The following is a 17,591-nucleotide window of genomic DNA, read 5'->3' as shown; positions in this document are numbered from 1 at the left end:
CCTACTCCAATGCAGCAGGCGGCGGTATGCACCTAAAAGTTGACGTCACAATCCGCCAAAAAACACGAAGAAGAAGAAGACTCAGAAAGCGGAAGTAGTTGGCTAACGTGCACCTGGCTAATGTCTCTCTGCGTGATATGAGAAAGGTGTTATCGCGGGCAGTTGCGTCATTCAGCAGGTGAGACCGGATCAGATGTCATTTTTTTCTCCGTGTGTGTCACCGCGCTTCCTATAGTTCACTCGGAGCTGTTGTTTTGCTGTTTTGAGTCCTAAAGTGTCACCAACTAGCTACTCGGCGCTAGCAACTCAAGCTAGCTTGTTGTCAAACACAACGAGCTGTCAAACGCGTGTCTCTGAGGTGAAACGTGTGTTTCAGCCCTTTTGTCTTTAAGGCTGAATACAATATGCACACCTAATGGGTGACGTTATTAGCTCATCATGTCGTTCCATTTGGACTTAGTTTCATATATCTGTTAATAAACTGCCACCTAAACAAGGAAAATAAAGTGTTGCACAGGATCATACTGCCACTGTCAAACTTGTACTGTCCCCCTGTATAAACAGATACACCTTTTAAATGATCATCTGTCGGTCTTTTCTATCTATCTATCTATCTATCTATCTATCTATCTATCTATCTATCTATCTATCTATCTCTAGCAGGGCTCACTGAGGTGTAGTCATGGAAGTGCCATGCTACATGCCCAAACTGCTGTTTGAGCTCAATGAGCAGCGCAAGCGGGACTTCTTCTGTGACTGCAGCATCCTCGTTGAAGGCCGTGTCTTCAAAGCCCATCGCAATGTGCTGTTTGCTGGCAGCGGCTATTTCCGGGCTCTTCTGGTTCACTATCTGCAGGTGAGAAGATTCAAGATTCAGCACTCTTTTTTTTTTTTTGCCACATCAACACAATCGATTGGTGTTTGGTCTTGGTAAACTCACCCGAAAGACAAGACAACCACATGCTCATAAAATACAGACATGAAACACATTAAAAGATCATGAACAGATGAGTAAAAAGCGAGTCTCAGAAGAAAAAACACACAGACCAGCACCTGTTATCTAGATTAGCAGTAACATCAATGGCCCATTAGATAAAGTTTTACAAGTGCAGTCCAAACCATCATATTTGATCCAACAGTGCTCTCTTTCCATGCTCAAACACATAGGAGTAGAATAGTTATATAATAATACTGATAACAGTATTAACCCTAATGTTATTTTGGTATGTTTTTTCAAGGAGATTTGGGCTAGTGTTTGACTAATTTAATGTGTTTATAATGATGTTATTAATGATGACTTTAGTGCCTTAAAATCCTTGAAAAAAACAACAACGACAAAGCAGATAACTTTCTATCTCTTTTCAGGATAATGGACAGCGCTACAGCACAGCATCATTGGACATCGTGACAGCCGATGCCTTCTCTATTATCCTGGACTTCCTCTACTCTGGCCGCTTGGCCCTGAACAGAAGCAACGTCATTGAGGTGATGTCGGCAGCCAGCTACCTGCAGATGACAGATCTGGTCAACTTCTGTAAGGTATACATCCGCTCCTCGTTGGAAATCTGCAACAAGGAGAAGGAGAGGTACATGGAGAAGGAGAACCAGGCGCAGGATGGAGGGATGGCCCCTGCAGACAGCGGCACTACTGCTGCGACTACCTCCAGCGGTGCAGAGGCTGCTGAGCCTCGTTCACGGGTGGCAGAGGCAGATAGGGGGTCGGGTTCAGGTCCGGAGTCTGTGACCTCGGCTAGAACCCCCTTGTCTATCCCTGTCACCACAACTCCAGGCACCAGCATGGACAGCCACTACCACTCCAGGGAGGAATTTGGAGGTGGGAGTGAAGAGCAGAAAGGACACATGGATCAAACTAACCTCTCTTCTTCTTCATCGTCTGCCTTAACCCCGGAGTTAGTGAACCCCAAGATAGAGTACGACCCTGATGAGGAGCTTATAGAGTCCCCTGACACCAAAGACCTGGCCTCATACCCTGGGCCCTCTCTCCATAACCCTCATCATAGCAGACTACTTCCCCCAAGTCCATCTCCCTCCAATGAGCGCTCTCCCTTGGGATACAGCCCTTCCTTTAATACCAGGCAGCTGATGGAGATATTAGCCCGGGGTGAAGGCCCCAGTCCCCTGGGGGACAGAGTGGGACAGCGTTTTAACCCGGGACTAGGTAGCAGCACAGGAGGAGGCCGAATGGATGAAAGTTTAGGGTTTGTGGGATCATCTATCATGGAGATCCAGTCTGATTGGCTTGGAGAGGACACAGGTAATTGGCAGTCTAAGCTGAAGCAGAAGAGTACGAATATAAATTTGCAGTGCTGCAAATCTGAGCTGTTGGCCTCTCTCACCCCCTGCAGGTGATGGTCTGGTAGTGCCAGTGAAACTCCACAAGTGTCCGTTCTGTCCGTACACGGCCAAGCAGAAGGGAATCATGAAGAGACACATCCGCTGCCACACCGGGGAGAGGCCCTTCCCCTGCCCCATGTGTGGCAAGAGGTTCACCAGACAGGAGCACCTTCGCAGCCACGCCCTCAGTGTAAGAACCCAGTGCAACTGTGAGATAATCGGCCCAGTTTGTGTAATATGTTGTGACATCTCACCAGCTTTTGATATGCAGGCCTCTTAAGTCTGAAATATGAGAATTGCTCTGCCTTCTTTTCCAGCTATTCAGCAAACTGCTGTCTGTTCTGTGCTGAGCTCTTTTCATTGTGTAGCCTGATGAACTAAAAATCCCAGTTTGATCAAACTGACATTTGTCCAAACATTGTCCACTTCACGTCAAACAGTTGGGTTGTCTGTAAATTTAGTTTTTGTTTTTTCTTTTTTGGAACCTGCACGTGTCGGCGGAGACAAAAAATAGTGGGAGAATTGCTGACCCTGTTTGATTTTAAGTGAAAGCTTGTTTTGATAAATTTTTGATATACAATCAATAACCATGACCCGCCTAATTGATAAGGAAAATGTCATCAGTTGCAGCCCATGTCGACAGTGATTATCCTCCTCACTGTTTAATTAAGAGCTGTTAGTGTTCATAAATGCAGCTCTTTTTTCTCTGTCACTTATATTTTGTGTACAGTGAAGGAAGTATACTGAGAGCAGCAAATCTTTTGGCCCTTGATGTAATTCTTCACCTATGAATCATCTACATGACGGTGATACCTGTGCAGAATGGTTAACGTGCTGCCTTTTCTCTCACTGTGTTGGTGCTGACAGGTCCACAGACACTACTGGCCAGTGTCATGTAAGAGCTGCAGGAGAACCTTCACTGGATCCAGCGTCTCACCGGGACTCAGGCGCTTCGGTATCTGCGACAGCTGCAATTGCGTGACCACGACTCACGACGATTCCGCCCCTGTTCACCCCGCCAGCCAACCGGAGCCCATTGAACGTGCAGACGGGAGTACGGATTGGTCCAGTTTTATGGACGACGTGGACGAGGTGGAGGTTGGCAGAGTGGAGGACTTGGTAGAGAAACAGATGCTTGAAAGGCAGCTGGCTGTCTGCGATGATGTAGGTCACACACTGTGAATCTGTAGCCTGCTGTACTCAGAGAGGAGAACCATTCCATGAACCGTTCTACTGTTCGGGTGAACCCATGCCATACTGTTATTTATCTTAAACTGTTACTGTAAAATGACTTCATCTATTGAATCATTTGTATCCAGAACAGTTTTGACTGTTCTTTTGCTCGCCAACAAATACTGTAGATTGTGTTTTTTGAAATCATAAATGTAGTCCTTAGTTTTCTGCATAAGCCTTCGCACAGTTGATCTAATCACAACGTCTCCGTATGTGCTGCACATGAAAAGAATGTGGCCGTCACAGCTGTAGTTTTCTGGATTTTTCTTGACACAAGTAGTAGGTGAGAAGGTTGTTGAAATAAATGTGTCTGTAATTTTGTACATATTTCTCTATATTAGACTTTGTATATATGTACATGTACATACTTTCTTATCTGCAGATATATGCACATTCCCCTGCTGCTTGTCATGTATTTGCATCAGATGATCAACCTAAGTGTTGATATACAGACAGTGCCTGTTGACGCCCTCTAGTGGAGAAACAGAGTTAGGGTTATACATTAGGAGGCTCGGAGGGCAATCAGAAGCTCTCTTAATGCTCTCAGCAGTTGATTATCTGGTTACAATGTACACAAATCTATTGTATTTGTACCTGAGCTTGTTGTTTGACTGCAGCAAGTCAGTGTTTGAGAGTTGATGCAAAAGCACTGACAACAGCTGACAGCAGTACAGTGAATAAAGAGTTCAGCTGAAATACTTTTTACCTGTTTGTTTTTTCTTTTGTATGTAGACCTTCACAACCTTTTTGTTTTAACATACTACGAATGATACATGTGGATTGCACAGTGTAATGGCTATAGAATAATATCACCATCTGTGTTAAGATCGATTCCTTAAATAAATCTCACTTTCATTTAGCTGGTTTTACTTCCACCAGGCATGAACTCTCTCGTGATCCCGTCAGGCTGGCAGCCTATAACTGCTAACTCAGTTATTGAAGTCACCTTTGTCCTTTGCTGTTGGTGCTTGTTACCCAGGGGAAAACAGAAATGATCCATTTGTCTTCACCACAGTCACACCAACAACAACACCACTTGGAAATGCTTACTGGGAGAAAACCTGTCGCACACCACTTCCTCAAATGGGACAGAACTATATACTGTACTTTGGTTGGTGTGCCAGACAGACATGCCCAACTGAAACACTCTGTGAGGCAGGTTTGCTTTTGACTGAAATCTTAAAAAGTAAATGAGAAGGAATTCTGCTGTTCAGGTTCTACTGTTCGGGCTTGATCTTAAATTATTACAGTAATTGGCAAGAAAGTTGAAATCATGCTCAAAAAACTACCTGCCAGGCTTTAAATTCACAAGATTAGCTCTTCACACTCTTCAGTTCTCTGACCCAGACAATCAGAGGAAGTAAAAGCCTGTGCGGCCAAGTATGATGCACAGACCAGGGAACTGGAATCTGAAAGTCACAGTACTGAAGTCACATTCGTCCTGTGTCGTTGGTATTTGCTACACTGAGGGAAACAGAAATGATCAGTTTGTCTTCGCCACAGCGCCACTTGCTGGGACAAGTTCCACAGGTTGGCGCCGTGTCTCCGCTGCCACAGAGGGCGACTACACATTGGTTCCCCCCCCACCAGGTGGAGTCACGTGTCCCGCCTGACTGTTTATCAGGGTAACTGCCTTCTCTGTCTGCAGAGGACAGCGATCGCAGAGAGACTCAGCATGGCACTGGGACCTGCGCACATCGCGTGTTTGATTAGTCTGATCCCGCTTCTGCTGCTGGCACCAGGATGCGCAGCGCGCTACACGGCGGACTGGGCCAGTCTGGACTCCAGACCTCTGCCCCAGTGGTACGACGACGCCAAGTTTGGGATCTTCATCCACTGGGGCGTCTTCTCGGTCCCCGGCTTCGGCCAGTTTTCTGAGTGGTTCTGGTGGTGGTGGGCGAGCGGGAGGCAAGCGGAAGTGGATTTCATGAAGAAGAACTACCCTCCAGGCTTTAAATACGCGGATTTCGCGCCCCAGTTTCGCGCAGAGTTCTACAACCCGGACGACTGGGCAGATATATTCAAAGCTTCAGGAGCCAGGTAAGATCACAAGATCTCTTCCTGCTTCCATCAGGTGATCACTGACTGCTGATGCATTGCCACTAACCTGGTGGAGCCATACATCTGGCTTTGTTTTGACAGCGCAGAGCCCCTCTGTGGTCAGCCTGTGTACATGCTTGGTTGCAGGCTTTGTTATCCAGCACATAATAACCAGAAGAAAGATATCTGTATTCTTCAGCACATGATCATTAGTCTCTCAAAAATCAAACCAGAATACTGGTAACTGAATGTTGCAGCATTTCCTTGTCGCAGAAATGCGGAAGAGCATTTATTTTCCATGTCTTTACAGGTACATTGTTTTCACAACCAAGCACCATGAAGGATTCACAAACTGGCCCTCACCCGTCTCTTGGAACTGGAACTCGATGGATACGGGTCCTCACCGGGACCTGGTGGGAGAGCTGGCTGTAGCTGTCAGGAAGAGGTGAGGGTGTCTGGAGAAGGCATTAAAATATGGCGTGAATAATGATTGGTTTATAAAGGTAAGTCTTCTAGGGGTTCAGAGCTTCACTGAAGTGTGCATTCACCCTACAGGTCACTGCGTTTGGGTCTCTACCACTCAATGTTTGAATTCTTCAATCCCCACTACTTGTCGGACCGGGCCTCCGGATTCAAGACTCAGAATTTTGTTGCCCTCAAGACTCTCCCGGAGCTGCTGAACCTCGTGATGTCGTACAAACCTGATCTGATCTGGTCTGATGGGGACTGGGAGGCACCTGACACTTACTGGAACTCCACCCAGTTCCTGGCCTGGCTGTACAATGACAGCCCAGTTAAGGTGAGGGGGCGTTCACAACAACAGGCCACATCAGAGCGCTGTCTGCTCGATCACTTCCTGCGTGCATGAGGTGGGCCCAAGTTGAGTCTTAAACCAAATTCAACCAAATGTGAGAAAATAACTTCTGCAGCAGAAATATATTAATACAGTGGAACCCCGACTAACGAAGTGAATTTGTTCCAGAGGGTCTTTCGTAAGTCAAAATTTTCGTAAGTCGAAGCACCTTTTTCCCTATAAATAGCCTAATTCGTTCCAGGCCCCCTACCAGTCGTGTATTTCTTCTACAAATATGGACGTCTGAAGCGTTTGGGGAGACTCGGACGAGGTCGGGAACAAATATGTTCCGTATGTTCAGCTGCGTTGGAAGCTTTCGGAGCCGCACTGACGTTGTCTGCTCCGATTCAACATGCGAAGTCTGAGGAGGAGGGCTGTCAGACGTCTGAGCCATTGGATTCTCTGATTGGCGGTGTGCTAGCGAATCAGCGCAGTGTGTGGGAGCGGCGGAATACTGTGTACGCTTTGCTTTTCTATGCAATCTGTTCCGTCATTCCCTGTTTTCATGTTCTGCAGGACTGCCACGAGATTAGTTGTTATGTCCGTTCAGGATGAATTAATCTGTGTTTGTTTGGTAATGCCTCGCTGCATGTTTAGTATGCAGCTGTGTTTATCTAAAATAGTTTCATTTCGATCGAAAGTAAAGAGAGTTGCGTGCATAACTCACAAGACAAGCACCGCCCGCTTATTGCATCTCGCGCAAGCGCAGAACGTACGCACTACTGTGGAGCTGGCAGCAAGTCGAAGCGTCGTGTTCAATGCAACTTTTCTGCCGAACGGGTCAGACAAGAGGCAACAGAGTGGTTGGATAAGGCAGCTGGACGTCTGGGCGGTGTGTGGGGGGCTTTAAACAGTGAACTGAGGTTTAAAGTGACAACAAAACAAGTTTAATTTCTGGAGTTTTACTTCTTCTTTGCGTTTCAGTTCTCAAGTTTTACTTCTTCTTTAAATTTTACTTCTTCTTTAAATTTTACTTCTTCTTTAAGTCCAGCGGTGGTCGATAAACCAGCCTATGTTTTTTATTTTTAATTAGTGTTACTCTGAATTAATCTAAATAACTTACACATTGCTTACTTTCCATGATGTCTTTTCTAGCAGATTCAACAACGTAGGCTAACCCTTCATCTATTGTAATCTACCAGTACAATTTTTTATTCTAAGGTGTGCGTTGTCCACTTGGATGCTTGTCTATTTCATGGAGTGTTTTAATTTAACAAGGTTACAGTTAATAAATGTACTGAAGTACTTAAACAGAGAATAGTTTGGAGGGTTTTTGCTGAAAATAAAGTAAAGAAAGTACATTTTGATTTTGGCACAGTTTGTATTCACTTTGGGACATGTGTAATAGTTTTTGGTGACGGTGGAGAAAAAGGTTTGTGCGCGGTGCTGGTAGTTCTTTATAATGTAGATAATGGCTTGTGTTTTTCAGGAAGAGGTGATTGTCAATGACAGGTGGGGTAAAGGCTGCTACTGCAAACACGGTGGCTACTTCAACTGTGCTGACAGGTTCTCGCCAGGTGAAGTTCCAAACCACAAATGGGAGAAATGCCAGGACCTCGATGCCTTCATGTCTTGGGGCTACCGAAGAAACATGAAGCTGACCGATGTCATGGACCTGCCGTCCGTCATGAAGGTGAGAGGTCACAGTAGGTCGTCTGTCCGTCATTTTGAGATGAACTGTTCTGTGATTTTGCGTAATTCTAACGCACTCTGTCCTCAGGACTTTGTGAGTGTGGTGGCAATGGGTGGTAACTACCTGTTGAACGTTGGGGCAAATTCAGATGGCATGATTGTCCCAGTGTTTGAGGAGAGGCTGAGGCAAATTGGTGCCTGGTTGGGGATCAATGGGGAGGCCATCTATGCTTCCAAGACCTGGAGGGTCCAGAAAGACAACACCACTGCCCCCGTCTGGTGAGACTGAGATTTTATTTGTCATTTTTGTTTCATTCCATTTCCTGCTGATTACCTGAGAGCCAGGTAACGGTGGCAGGAAGCTAAGCACACAAGCCAAGATGTCCTCTCTTCCTAGCAACATCTTGTGGTTTTGTGATATAAAATAATGCAGTTTTAGTCTAAAGTAGCTTTCCTCTAACTGATGTTTACTGTTATTACAGGTACACTGCCAAAAACAGTACAGTTTATGCCATACTCCTCGGCTGGCCGCCCAAGCAATCGTTTCAACTCCCATCACCGAAGACGTCTCCAGCCACAAAGGTAAGTCTCATGTCTCTTTTATTTGACTTCACTTTCCCTTCTTTGTCATCAACATACTGTCTACACTCTACTCCTCTACATCCACAGGTCACACTTCTGGACTATCCTAAAGTACCACTGAAGTGGGCCCCGATGACACAGACGGCTGGACTGACAGTTCTGATGCCTCCGATGCCACCATCTCCTGCCAACGCCTGGTGTTTGAAACTAGAGGGCGTAGCCTAGAGTCAGAGAGATGGAGCAGGATCGGGAACAAGTTGTTTTTTGGGCTAAGGGTCTGTTACACTTTACTTTCTGAATGAATGTATGTATATGTGTGTAATTGTATAGTGATGATTTAACTCTCAGGGTGAAATGGGATTTGAAATGCACAGCAGAATGTAAAAAAGCCCTTTTTTACATTCGGCGGCATCTGAACACACGCTGCTCTCCAAACTCGGGTCAAACTGTAAAACTGAGCAGTGCTGATAAAATAAGGATCAATATTCTGTTATGGTATTGCCTCTTCCTTACCTCAGATGTTTTTAGAGCAATATTTTAGTGCACTTTTTTTAACTATTACATGAGAAAATATCTCATGGGGCGGCCATGTTGAGCAGAAGGAATGTGACGTCATTCTCTGTTCGGACTGTTCATTAATCCACTTTATCTTCACACAGCAAATAGATGTTTGCTGCTATATGGCGCTATGCAGTTCTGGAGAAGAAAGTCTGACTCATAATTTTGATATTTACAATATTGAGTTAATAATACACAAGCTGGGAAGGTGGCAGGGTTTCACAAATATAATCAAAAGGAAACTGTATGAAAATGTCCTGTAAGTGTTGTCCTTGTGTTTGTTTCGTTTAATTCAATCATGAAAATGTGAGTTTGTTTATTTAGTTTTGTCGTTGTCCTCTCTTGTTCATTTGAACCGTGTTTCCTGGTATACAAAGCCAAAGCTGAGACAATAAAACATGATTTTGAAAATGCTTAAACATTTTAAATATTCATGAGAGTGAACTGTGTTTTCTGTGTTTCTTCCTTTTCCATATCATACACAATTATGAGTGACAACAGAACTTTTTTATAGCAGCAGACATGAGTTAGAAGGTACAGACGGGTGATACTAATTGTAGTAATGTAGTTTTGGAGAACAAATTCAAACTTTGTTTCCTAATATTTAAAATCTTAACGAGGCAGCAATAAAAAAAGCTTTCAGAGATGTTAAATTGTTCCATACCTGAATAAACAAGCTGTTCTCAGGGGAAAATATGTTCTAGAAAGGTGGCAGTGTGGCAAAATGTAAACAGGGCACAACAGTATGAAATTGTGTCGTCCTTTAAAGTCAGTTTGTTTATTCAGTCGAAATCTTCTGATTAAAATGTCTTCAACAAAACTACATCGTGCACCTTTAATTAAGGCTGAATATCTAACCAGGACAGAACCTTTGTTAAAGTCTTTTCTAACACCAGTCTTTGTGTCTACCTTCTTTTTCCAAAAGTCCACATGGCTGCCATGGAAAAGTCACGTATGTCTTATTTAAAACATATACAGAACTTGCAGTAAGTGCCTGGTGTTAAACATGATGTGTCAGTGACGGAGGAACTGAGGTTGAAGAAGAAATCGTGAAGCCAACTGAGGAGGGCGACAATAAGCCTTTGGTAGTCCACAAAACCACAGAAGAAGAAAAAAGCTTTGTTTGTGACTTTGTTTTGCTGCTGGCAGAGAGCGAGTGTGTGCGGTGCCCCTGCCGGACCGAGCGGTGTCACATGGGAAAGTCGCCGGACTTGAGTGACTTCGAGCGGGGGATGATAGTGGGAGCCCGGCGCGCCGGCTGCAGCATCTCGGAAACAGTGAACCGGCTCGGCTTCTCCAAGACCAGCGTGTCTCGGGTGTACAGGGAGTGGTGTCAGGAGCACAAGACCTCCAGCCAGCGGGGCTCCTGCGGGAGGAAGCGCCTCGTCGATGGCCGCGGGGAGAGGGTGATGGAGAGCGTGGTGGAGGCGAACAACCGCGCCACGACCGAGCAGATCCAGGCTCTGTACAACAGCAGCGGACACGACAAGCCCATCTCGCTCAGGACCACCCGGCGGACCCTGAAGCGGCTCGGGTACAGCCACCGGGCTCAGCGGCGGGACTCGCTCGCCATGGCCCGGCTGGAGGCTCTGGCTGTGTGCGCATCCCGCCCAGAACAGCTGGAGACAGCATCCGCAGATGTTGTGGGCAGCGACCAGAGCGAGCCGGGCAGAAGAGTTCACACCTCCACGGACCGGGTCTGCAGGAATGACCCGGGACCTTTGGGTGCAGAGACCGCGAAAGGCCGACCTCGTTCACATGTGGCGTCCTATTAAAAACAGAGTTTCCTTTGGGTGCATTTCTTTATGAACGGAACAATGTGTAAATATGTCCAGACAGAAATAACAATATAATCAGAATACTGTAAAAAAAATAAAATAAAATAAAAATACAAATAAAGGCCTGGGGGGATCTGAATACTGTTTCTGAGTGAATCAATTTCAGTTTCTTTTAATTTTTTAAATGGATTTATTTTATATAACTGCATTTTATATATCTAGACTGCACACTCTGATGCCAATCTTTACACATTAATTTAAGTTGAAATAAAATGTGTATACTGTATCTGTTTGAATGTTTTCTAAGGCTCTGTCTTTATAAACTGTCCTTATAAAATATTGTCGCCTATTTACAATGAGAGAAAACTTCGAGAAGTTTTGGAAGTTTTCTAATCAGAAATCAGAAAATATTCAATACATACTCTGAGCTTCCCCAACACATGATTTAATACTAGTAATATTAATATCTCTACTAATCAACACAACATTTCTCAAAAATGACACGTGTTATGGCAGTTAACATCTCCCCGGGGACAACACCCTGAATGTGATCTTCAGACATTACAAACCGGAATGAATCTGAACCTTAAAGGTGCTCTGTGTAGTTTTGGGGTATTATTTTTGATCAGAATAAACAGACTCTTCGAATCATGGCTGAATAATCAAACTGACCTCAGAGGACAACACAATTTCATTCCTTTTTTACGTTGTTTCTGTGTGGCGGACCCTGCCACCTTTCTAGCTTTTCAAACAGTGTTCTGGGACCTCATTTTCCTCTGACAACAGCACGTTTGTTCACTTATGAAGTTTGAGTTATCACCTCATTAACATAATAACAGTGCCCCTTTAAATATGGGATGTTGAAATAGACTGAAGCAGGTCATTGCCGGTGTGACGTCAGCAGCACTGTTTGTATCAATAAAAACTTATAACTTATAAAAAAAAATTCAGTGGTCTGTTCAGTATAATGCAACCAGGACATTCATGTCGTACATAACGTTTGCAACAAATAAAGCAATTTCTTGTTATGTGGATGCTATAAATACCATGTAGATGTTGTCAGTATGTATGCAGGTATGCCCTGTGTTAATGCTCATCTTTTAAATAAAGTTGTAGTTAAAAAAGACAGACAGACAGTCACGTGACGCTTCAGTTATATGATGGGAACGTTTTATTTACCTGAGTGGTCGAGAAAAGGTGAACTGTCATTTTAATGTAGGAAACCTGCCGTGGAGCAGTTTGACATCACCGCAGGTTCGTTGCTTCACCTGCGGAGACAACACGTATCAGCTCTCAGCCCGCTGTTAGCTTCATCCCGGTGTAGCTGGAGTTAGCATCAGGCTAACCCGCTGTCATGCTAGCGCCGATAGTTTTAGTCTTTGCTGTGGTTTCTCCAGCTGCGGCTCGGTACACCGCCGACTGGACCAGTTTGGACGCCAGGCCGCTGCCGTCATGGTACGACCAGGCCAAGGTGGGGATTTTTGTCCACTGGGGGGTGTTTTCTGTGCCCGGGTTCGGCAGTGAGTGGTTCTGGTGGCACTGGCAGGGCCAGCAGCCCCCGGATCAGAAGTGTGTGAGCTACATGTCCCAGAACTACCCGCCGGGCTTCAGCTACCCGGAGTTTGCTCCCCAGTTTCACGCTCAGTTCTTCAACCCGGAGGACTGGGCGGACATATTCAAGGCTTCAGGTGCTAAGTGAGTGGATTTCTGTAAGAGAGACCAGTTTCACTTCCGGTATCGAACTGGTTCTGTTTTTTTTACCAGCTCATAATCACACAAACTGTTCATTAAGTTTACACATGATCTCCACTGCAGGTATGTGGTCCTGACCGCCAAACACCACGAAGGGTTTACTAACTGGGGGTCTCCACACTCCTGGAACTGGAACTCAGTTGACACTGGTCCTCACAGGGACCTGGTGGGAGATCTAGGGGAGGCGGTGCGCAACAGGTGGGCCATCAGGTGTTCAGTATGAAGCTCAGGAGAAGAGTTGACAGCTGGTGCTGACACTGGGAATACAGTGGGTTAAAGAGTGCTGCACGACCTGTCCTGCTCATCACACATTCACCAGCTGTTTCCTCTTTCTGTTGGTCTGATTTCAAGTTGTGTGGTTGAGTATACTGACACACTCCATTTCCTGTTCAGGGCCAATTCATTTCCTGATGTAATAGTAGTAACTTTCCTGTAGGTTGGTGATGCATCAAGAGTTTTTTGGATTTTGTGCTGTTGGTCTGACAAAAGAAGCAACATCAGGTCTCACTTTGGGCTCTTGGAGATTATAATGAGCATTTTTTTCACATTTTGACATTTTACAGACTTGCGGTGATGAATCGTGCAAATATTAGGCAAAATAATCATGAGTGTAAATAATTGTTGCAGTTTTTACAGGCTGCAGACTGATGATGACTGACTGATGACTGATGAGTCATGATACTTTTCATAAAAGTTATTCCAATGAAAAAAAAGTGCCTTGGTAGGAGATCAGTATTTTGTATTGGCAGATGTCTTGTGTGTCGTATAGTGAGAGAATAAATTTGGGTCAGTGCATCCCTGACCCAGATTAGAGCCCGTCTGATATTATTGTCTGATATTATCGTCTGATATTAGCCTTTCACAGATATGTTAGTATTGGTGTATATGTTTTCTGGTAGATGCCGATAGAAAAACTTCTTACTTTCGTATAATACTGTAGAAAATGATAATTTGGGTAATTTATAATTACTAAATTCCCAGTGAATTTCCTTAGTTCAGTTGGTTGTTATACTGTAAGATATTCTTCATCTGTTACATATCTTTGTCATAAGTGTTTGATAAGCACATTTGAGGGATCACTGCATGAAACATGTATGTATCAGCTGATATTTAGACATGTGGTTTTTTTTTTGGTTTTTTTTTATCAGCCCCAAAAATCGAGTATCAGTCAGACTCTACCGCAGATATCAGGGAAATTTCCTGCCCTTGGAGAAAGATCAAACAATTTAAATATTGTGTATTTAATGTTGTTAATTTCCTCGTTAAGGTCATTGCACTATGGACTGTACAACTCCCTGTATGAGTGGTTCCACCCTCTGTACCTGAAGGACAAGAAGAATGGATTCAAAACACAGGAGTTTGTGATGAATAAACTGCTACCAGAGCTTTATAACATGGTTGTAAGGTCTGTAACACCTACTGGCTGATTTCAGTACAAGCCTGTTTATTGCATATAATAAAGCCAGACATCAGTGTGTTTAAATCTCTGTCTTCCTCTTGTTTTGCAGGTACAGACCTGAGGTGATCTGGTCCGATGGGGACTGGGAGGCACCTGACACGTACTGGAACTCCACAGACTTCCTGGCCTGGCTCTACAATGACAGCCCTGTCAAAGTCAGTGTTCTCTCTTGTTAAAGCAAGACATTCAGATGTTCATTTTTTTTTTCGTTGGTTGCAGAAACTTACCAGATCTTCCTTGCATCAGGATACAGTAGTGACCAATGACAGATGGGGAGCTGGCTGTGCGTGTAAACACGGTGGCTACTACAACTGTGAGGACAAATATACTCCAGGCCAGCTGCCACAGCACAAGTGGGAGAAGTGCACATCTGTGGACACATATTCCTGGGGCTACCGTCGAAACATGAAGATGAGTGAACTGATGGACTTGCCCTCTATCATAGAGGTGAGGATATGTGATAGTATGATTTAGAAGTGATGACTACACAGGCTGTTGCTGTCATACATATAGAATACAGATAATTCTGCTCTTTTATACAGCTGCCATGGACACATTTGTCAAGTGTTACATGTGGCTATACTGTTTGCTAAAATATGCATTTGTAATAAAAGCCAACTTTCCCACAGGGATCAATCTAATCTAATGAGTGAAGTTTTGCTCTTGCTCTTGTAATATTCCGATGCTGCTATGACAAACAAATTTCCCCGTCTGTGGGACATTAAAGGATTTCTGATTCTGATTGTGATTATTATTAGTTATCAGGTCCATATTCTGCTGTGACAATCACTTGTGCTTTTATTTTTCTCATCATTGTCAAGAGAATATGGAGTAGACAAATAAGCCAAGATGTGTCAGTCATTAAACGTTGTACACGAACAACACTGAGATCATTCAGGCGTCTCTGACTGGTTCTCCTCCTCCTCCTGCTTCTGTTGCAGGATCTGGTTCACACGGTGGCTCTGGGAGGTAACTATCTCCTGAATGTGGGTCCCACACCTGATGGGATGATCCCTGCAGTGTTTGAGGAGAGGCTCAGGAGTGTCGGTGCCTGGCTAGAGATCAACGGGGAGGCCATCTACGCCTCCAAACCCTGGAGGATACAGACCGAGAACACCACTGTGCCAGTCTGGTAAGAAGCGGTCAGGAGTTGCTGATCTTGTTGTTGCTGTTGTTGATCACTGAAAGCACAATTTCCTCAAATCTGTATAGGAATGGTAAAGAGTGTCTCATGACGCATCACATGTTGAGAACAGAAATGGACTGAAATTGGTACTTTACTGTGCTTCCCCCGGCTCACTGCAGTCGTGTCCTTTCGCCTCTATTTTTTTTTTTATCTTGCACACACACGACATTTGTAGTACATACAAAAATCAATATATTGTGAAATGTGTTATGTTTGTACTCAGTCCGTCAGATCAGTGACCCAAACCCAAACTACAAGTATTCATGGACGGATGCGATCAACCTTTAATGTCAACCTTTTGTAGAATATATCCAAAACAAGAGAAATCATAATCAAAACAAAACACAGCGACGGTCTTCCAACAGTGATACATCGCACAAATGTTTAAATCATTCAGACCTACAGTACAATTTACTGGGGATCTGTATATGATGACGCTTTGAGCATACAGATGTCATTGTGAAAAAGACCCGGAAGCGTCTGTGTAACGTTTTATTCTTTTATTGATAGGATCTGTAGCTTTGTTCATTTGTCACCTGACTTGTCATAAGGAAAAGAACTGACTTCAGCGTGTTGTTGACCTCATCTATAAAAAGTTATTGGTAAAACAGAAAGATCCTTAGTTTCGCTTCATACTTAGTCCTCAGTAAAAGCATATGAGACTATCAACAGCCCTACAAATGTCCTATAGGTTTATTTTAAATTGCTTCCAGTAGGAATGCATTTCAAATGTTAAATAAATAGAATTAAGTTTGGTTTTACTCCAGACGCCATTACACCTGTGAACAAGTACAAGTAATGGTCAGTTAATCTTGTGTATAGACCGATAGTTCTCATCCCAGTTCTCTGTTATGTCCTCAGTGTATTTTTACATTATGTGCGTAGATGAATAGTCTATGAGTGCGCCTGTTTGTGCCCTCGCTCGCCTTGAATCGGACCTTGAGGGATGATCAAAGTATTTTGAACTGAACTGATGTAAGTTCTCGTCTCGTCTCATCTGTCTAGGTATACATCTAAAGGGGCCACTGTCTATGCCATCGTGACAGCCAAACCTCCCAAACCCACAGTACAACTGCTGGGACCTAAAACATCAGCAGCTACTAAGGTAAAGGGACTGAGACTAGATGTCTTTATACAGATTATAAAACCTCCTGTCAGCAGCTCAGTGATTATTAATTTACTCAGGGAATATAGAAGTCCATTCATGAAATGTAAGAAACTTAATTAGAGATTTTTGTCTTTTGTTCAGGTGACCTTGTTGGGTAATCCACAGCCTTTATCCTGGTCCCCACTCACCCCCAGTGCTGGCCTTATTGTCCTTTTGCCTGAACGTCCCTCCTCCCCCGGTCGAGCCTGGACACTCAAACTGGACGGTGTCCAGTGATCCTTACACCCTGGAAGTCAGAGTCAAACCTCTGCAAAGCTGAATATTTAGAATTGGTTTATCTCAGGATAAGGGGAAACTTGTGTACTTTGCTTGAAAGACCAGTGCGTCTGTCACTTTTTTTTTTCCACAGTATTTTTGCCAAAATGAAACACTGCTCTCGAATGATCCCTTTGCAGCTTGGAGGACAGAAGGGTCACTCCCTCTTAATTGTGCTCTTTTTTAATCATTTATGAATGAAAAGTGGAATCTGCTGTTTGGCGTCTTCCCTGGCATCTTCTCAACTTTTTTAATGATTCAAGTGGTTGGTTTCAAAATGAATAGTTTATATGCGAAGCACTTTCTTTATTTTTTTACTGTATGCTTTTAAAATGTTTGAATAAAAGATGATTTGATTAATGAATGGTTGTTTGTTCAATATATTTAGGATTTGTGCCATCCTGATGAAAAGCAACACATTTCAGATCAGAATCAATGTAAAGACATAATAAAATGCTGGTGGTCATAATCCATTTCCTTACATCTTGCTGTGTCACCGGCTCGCAGGGTTTTTGAATCCCTCAAAGCAAATCAAGAAAGAAATCTGTCTTTTTTATGTTTCTAATGGAATGTTAAGCATATTCAGTGCTCATGTTGAGCTCAGACACAATTACCTTTAAAAACCCAAATCCCATCCAAGTTTCTGTTGTCTGAATACGGAAAAACGACTTCTTTTTTTGTAATCATACAGACATGATTGGGGAAATGATTACACAGATATATCTGGCTGTTCTGCTGTG

General features: G+C 43.9%; 3 protein-coding genes across 5 annotated transcripts; all 3 read left to right on the top strand.

The window, feature by feature from the left end:
- The first annotated feature begins 65 nt into the window (after positions 1-65).
- Positions 66-4,293, top strand: zbtb8b (zinc finger and BTB domain containing 8B). 3 transcript variants are annotated; one of them, XM_037094078.1, is made up of 5 exons: positions 66-178; positions 661-856; positions 1,366-2,275; positions 2,367-2,545; positions 3,223-3,537. In XM_037094078.1, the coding sequence occupies exons 2-5, from the start codon at positions 683-685 to the stop codon at positions 3,535-3,537; spliced, it is 1,578 nt and encodes a 525-aa protein (XP_036949973.1). In that variant the 5' UTR covers positions 66-178; positions 661-682. The 3 variants fall into 3 exon arrangements, with proteins under 3 accessions (XP_036949973.1, XP_036949974.1, XP_036949975.1); XM_037094079.1 differs by having other exon boundaries at positions 75-178; positions 664-856; XM_037094080.1 differs by lacking the exon at positions 66-178 and having other exon boundaries at positions 683-856; positions 3,223-4,293.
- A 794-nt stretch (positions 4,294-5,087) lies between these two features.
- On the top strand, positions 5,088-11,170 carry LOC119017225 (tissue alpha-L-fucosidase-like). The gene is made up of 7 exons (XM_037093754.1): positions 5,088-5,628; positions 5,939-6,073; positions 6,184-6,427; positions 7,911-8,114; positions 8,202-8,392; positions 8,596-8,695; positions 8,783-11,170. Exons 1-7 carry the CDS (start codon positions 5,264-5,266, stop codon positions 8,918-8,920), a joined length of 1,377 nt encoding a protein of 458 aa, XP_036949649.1. The 5' UTR covers positions 5,088-5,263; the 3' UTR covers positions 8,921-11,170.
- A 974-nt stretch (positions 11,171-12,144) lies between these two features.
- On the top strand, positions 12,145-17,215 carry LOC119017253 (tissue alpha-L-fucosidase-like). The gene is made up of 8 exons (XM_037093815.1): positions 12,145-12,726; positions 12,847-12,981; positions 14,051-14,188; positions 14,292-14,397; positions 14,489-14,689; positions 15,184-15,374; positions 16,434-16,533; positions 16,678-17,215. The coding sequence occupies exons 1-8, from the start codon at positions 12,386-12,388 to the stop codon at positions 16,810-16,812; spliced, it is 1,347 nt and encodes a 448-aa protein (XP_036949710.1). The 5' UTR covers positions 12,145-12,385; the 3' UTR covers positions 16,813-17,215.
- Positions 17,216-17,591: the final 376 nt, after the last annotated feature.

This window comes from Acanthopagrus latus, chromosome 3 (assembly GCF_904848185.1).
Source record: "Acanthopagrus latus isolate v.2019 chromosome 3, fAcaLat1.1, whole genome shotgun sequence".
Classification (NCBI taxonomy): domain Eukaryota; kingdom Metazoa; phylum Chordata; class Actinopteri; order Spariformes; family Sparidae; genus Acanthopagrus; species Acanthopagrus latus.
This window is presented reverse-complemented; position numbering and strand designations above follow the sequence as displayed.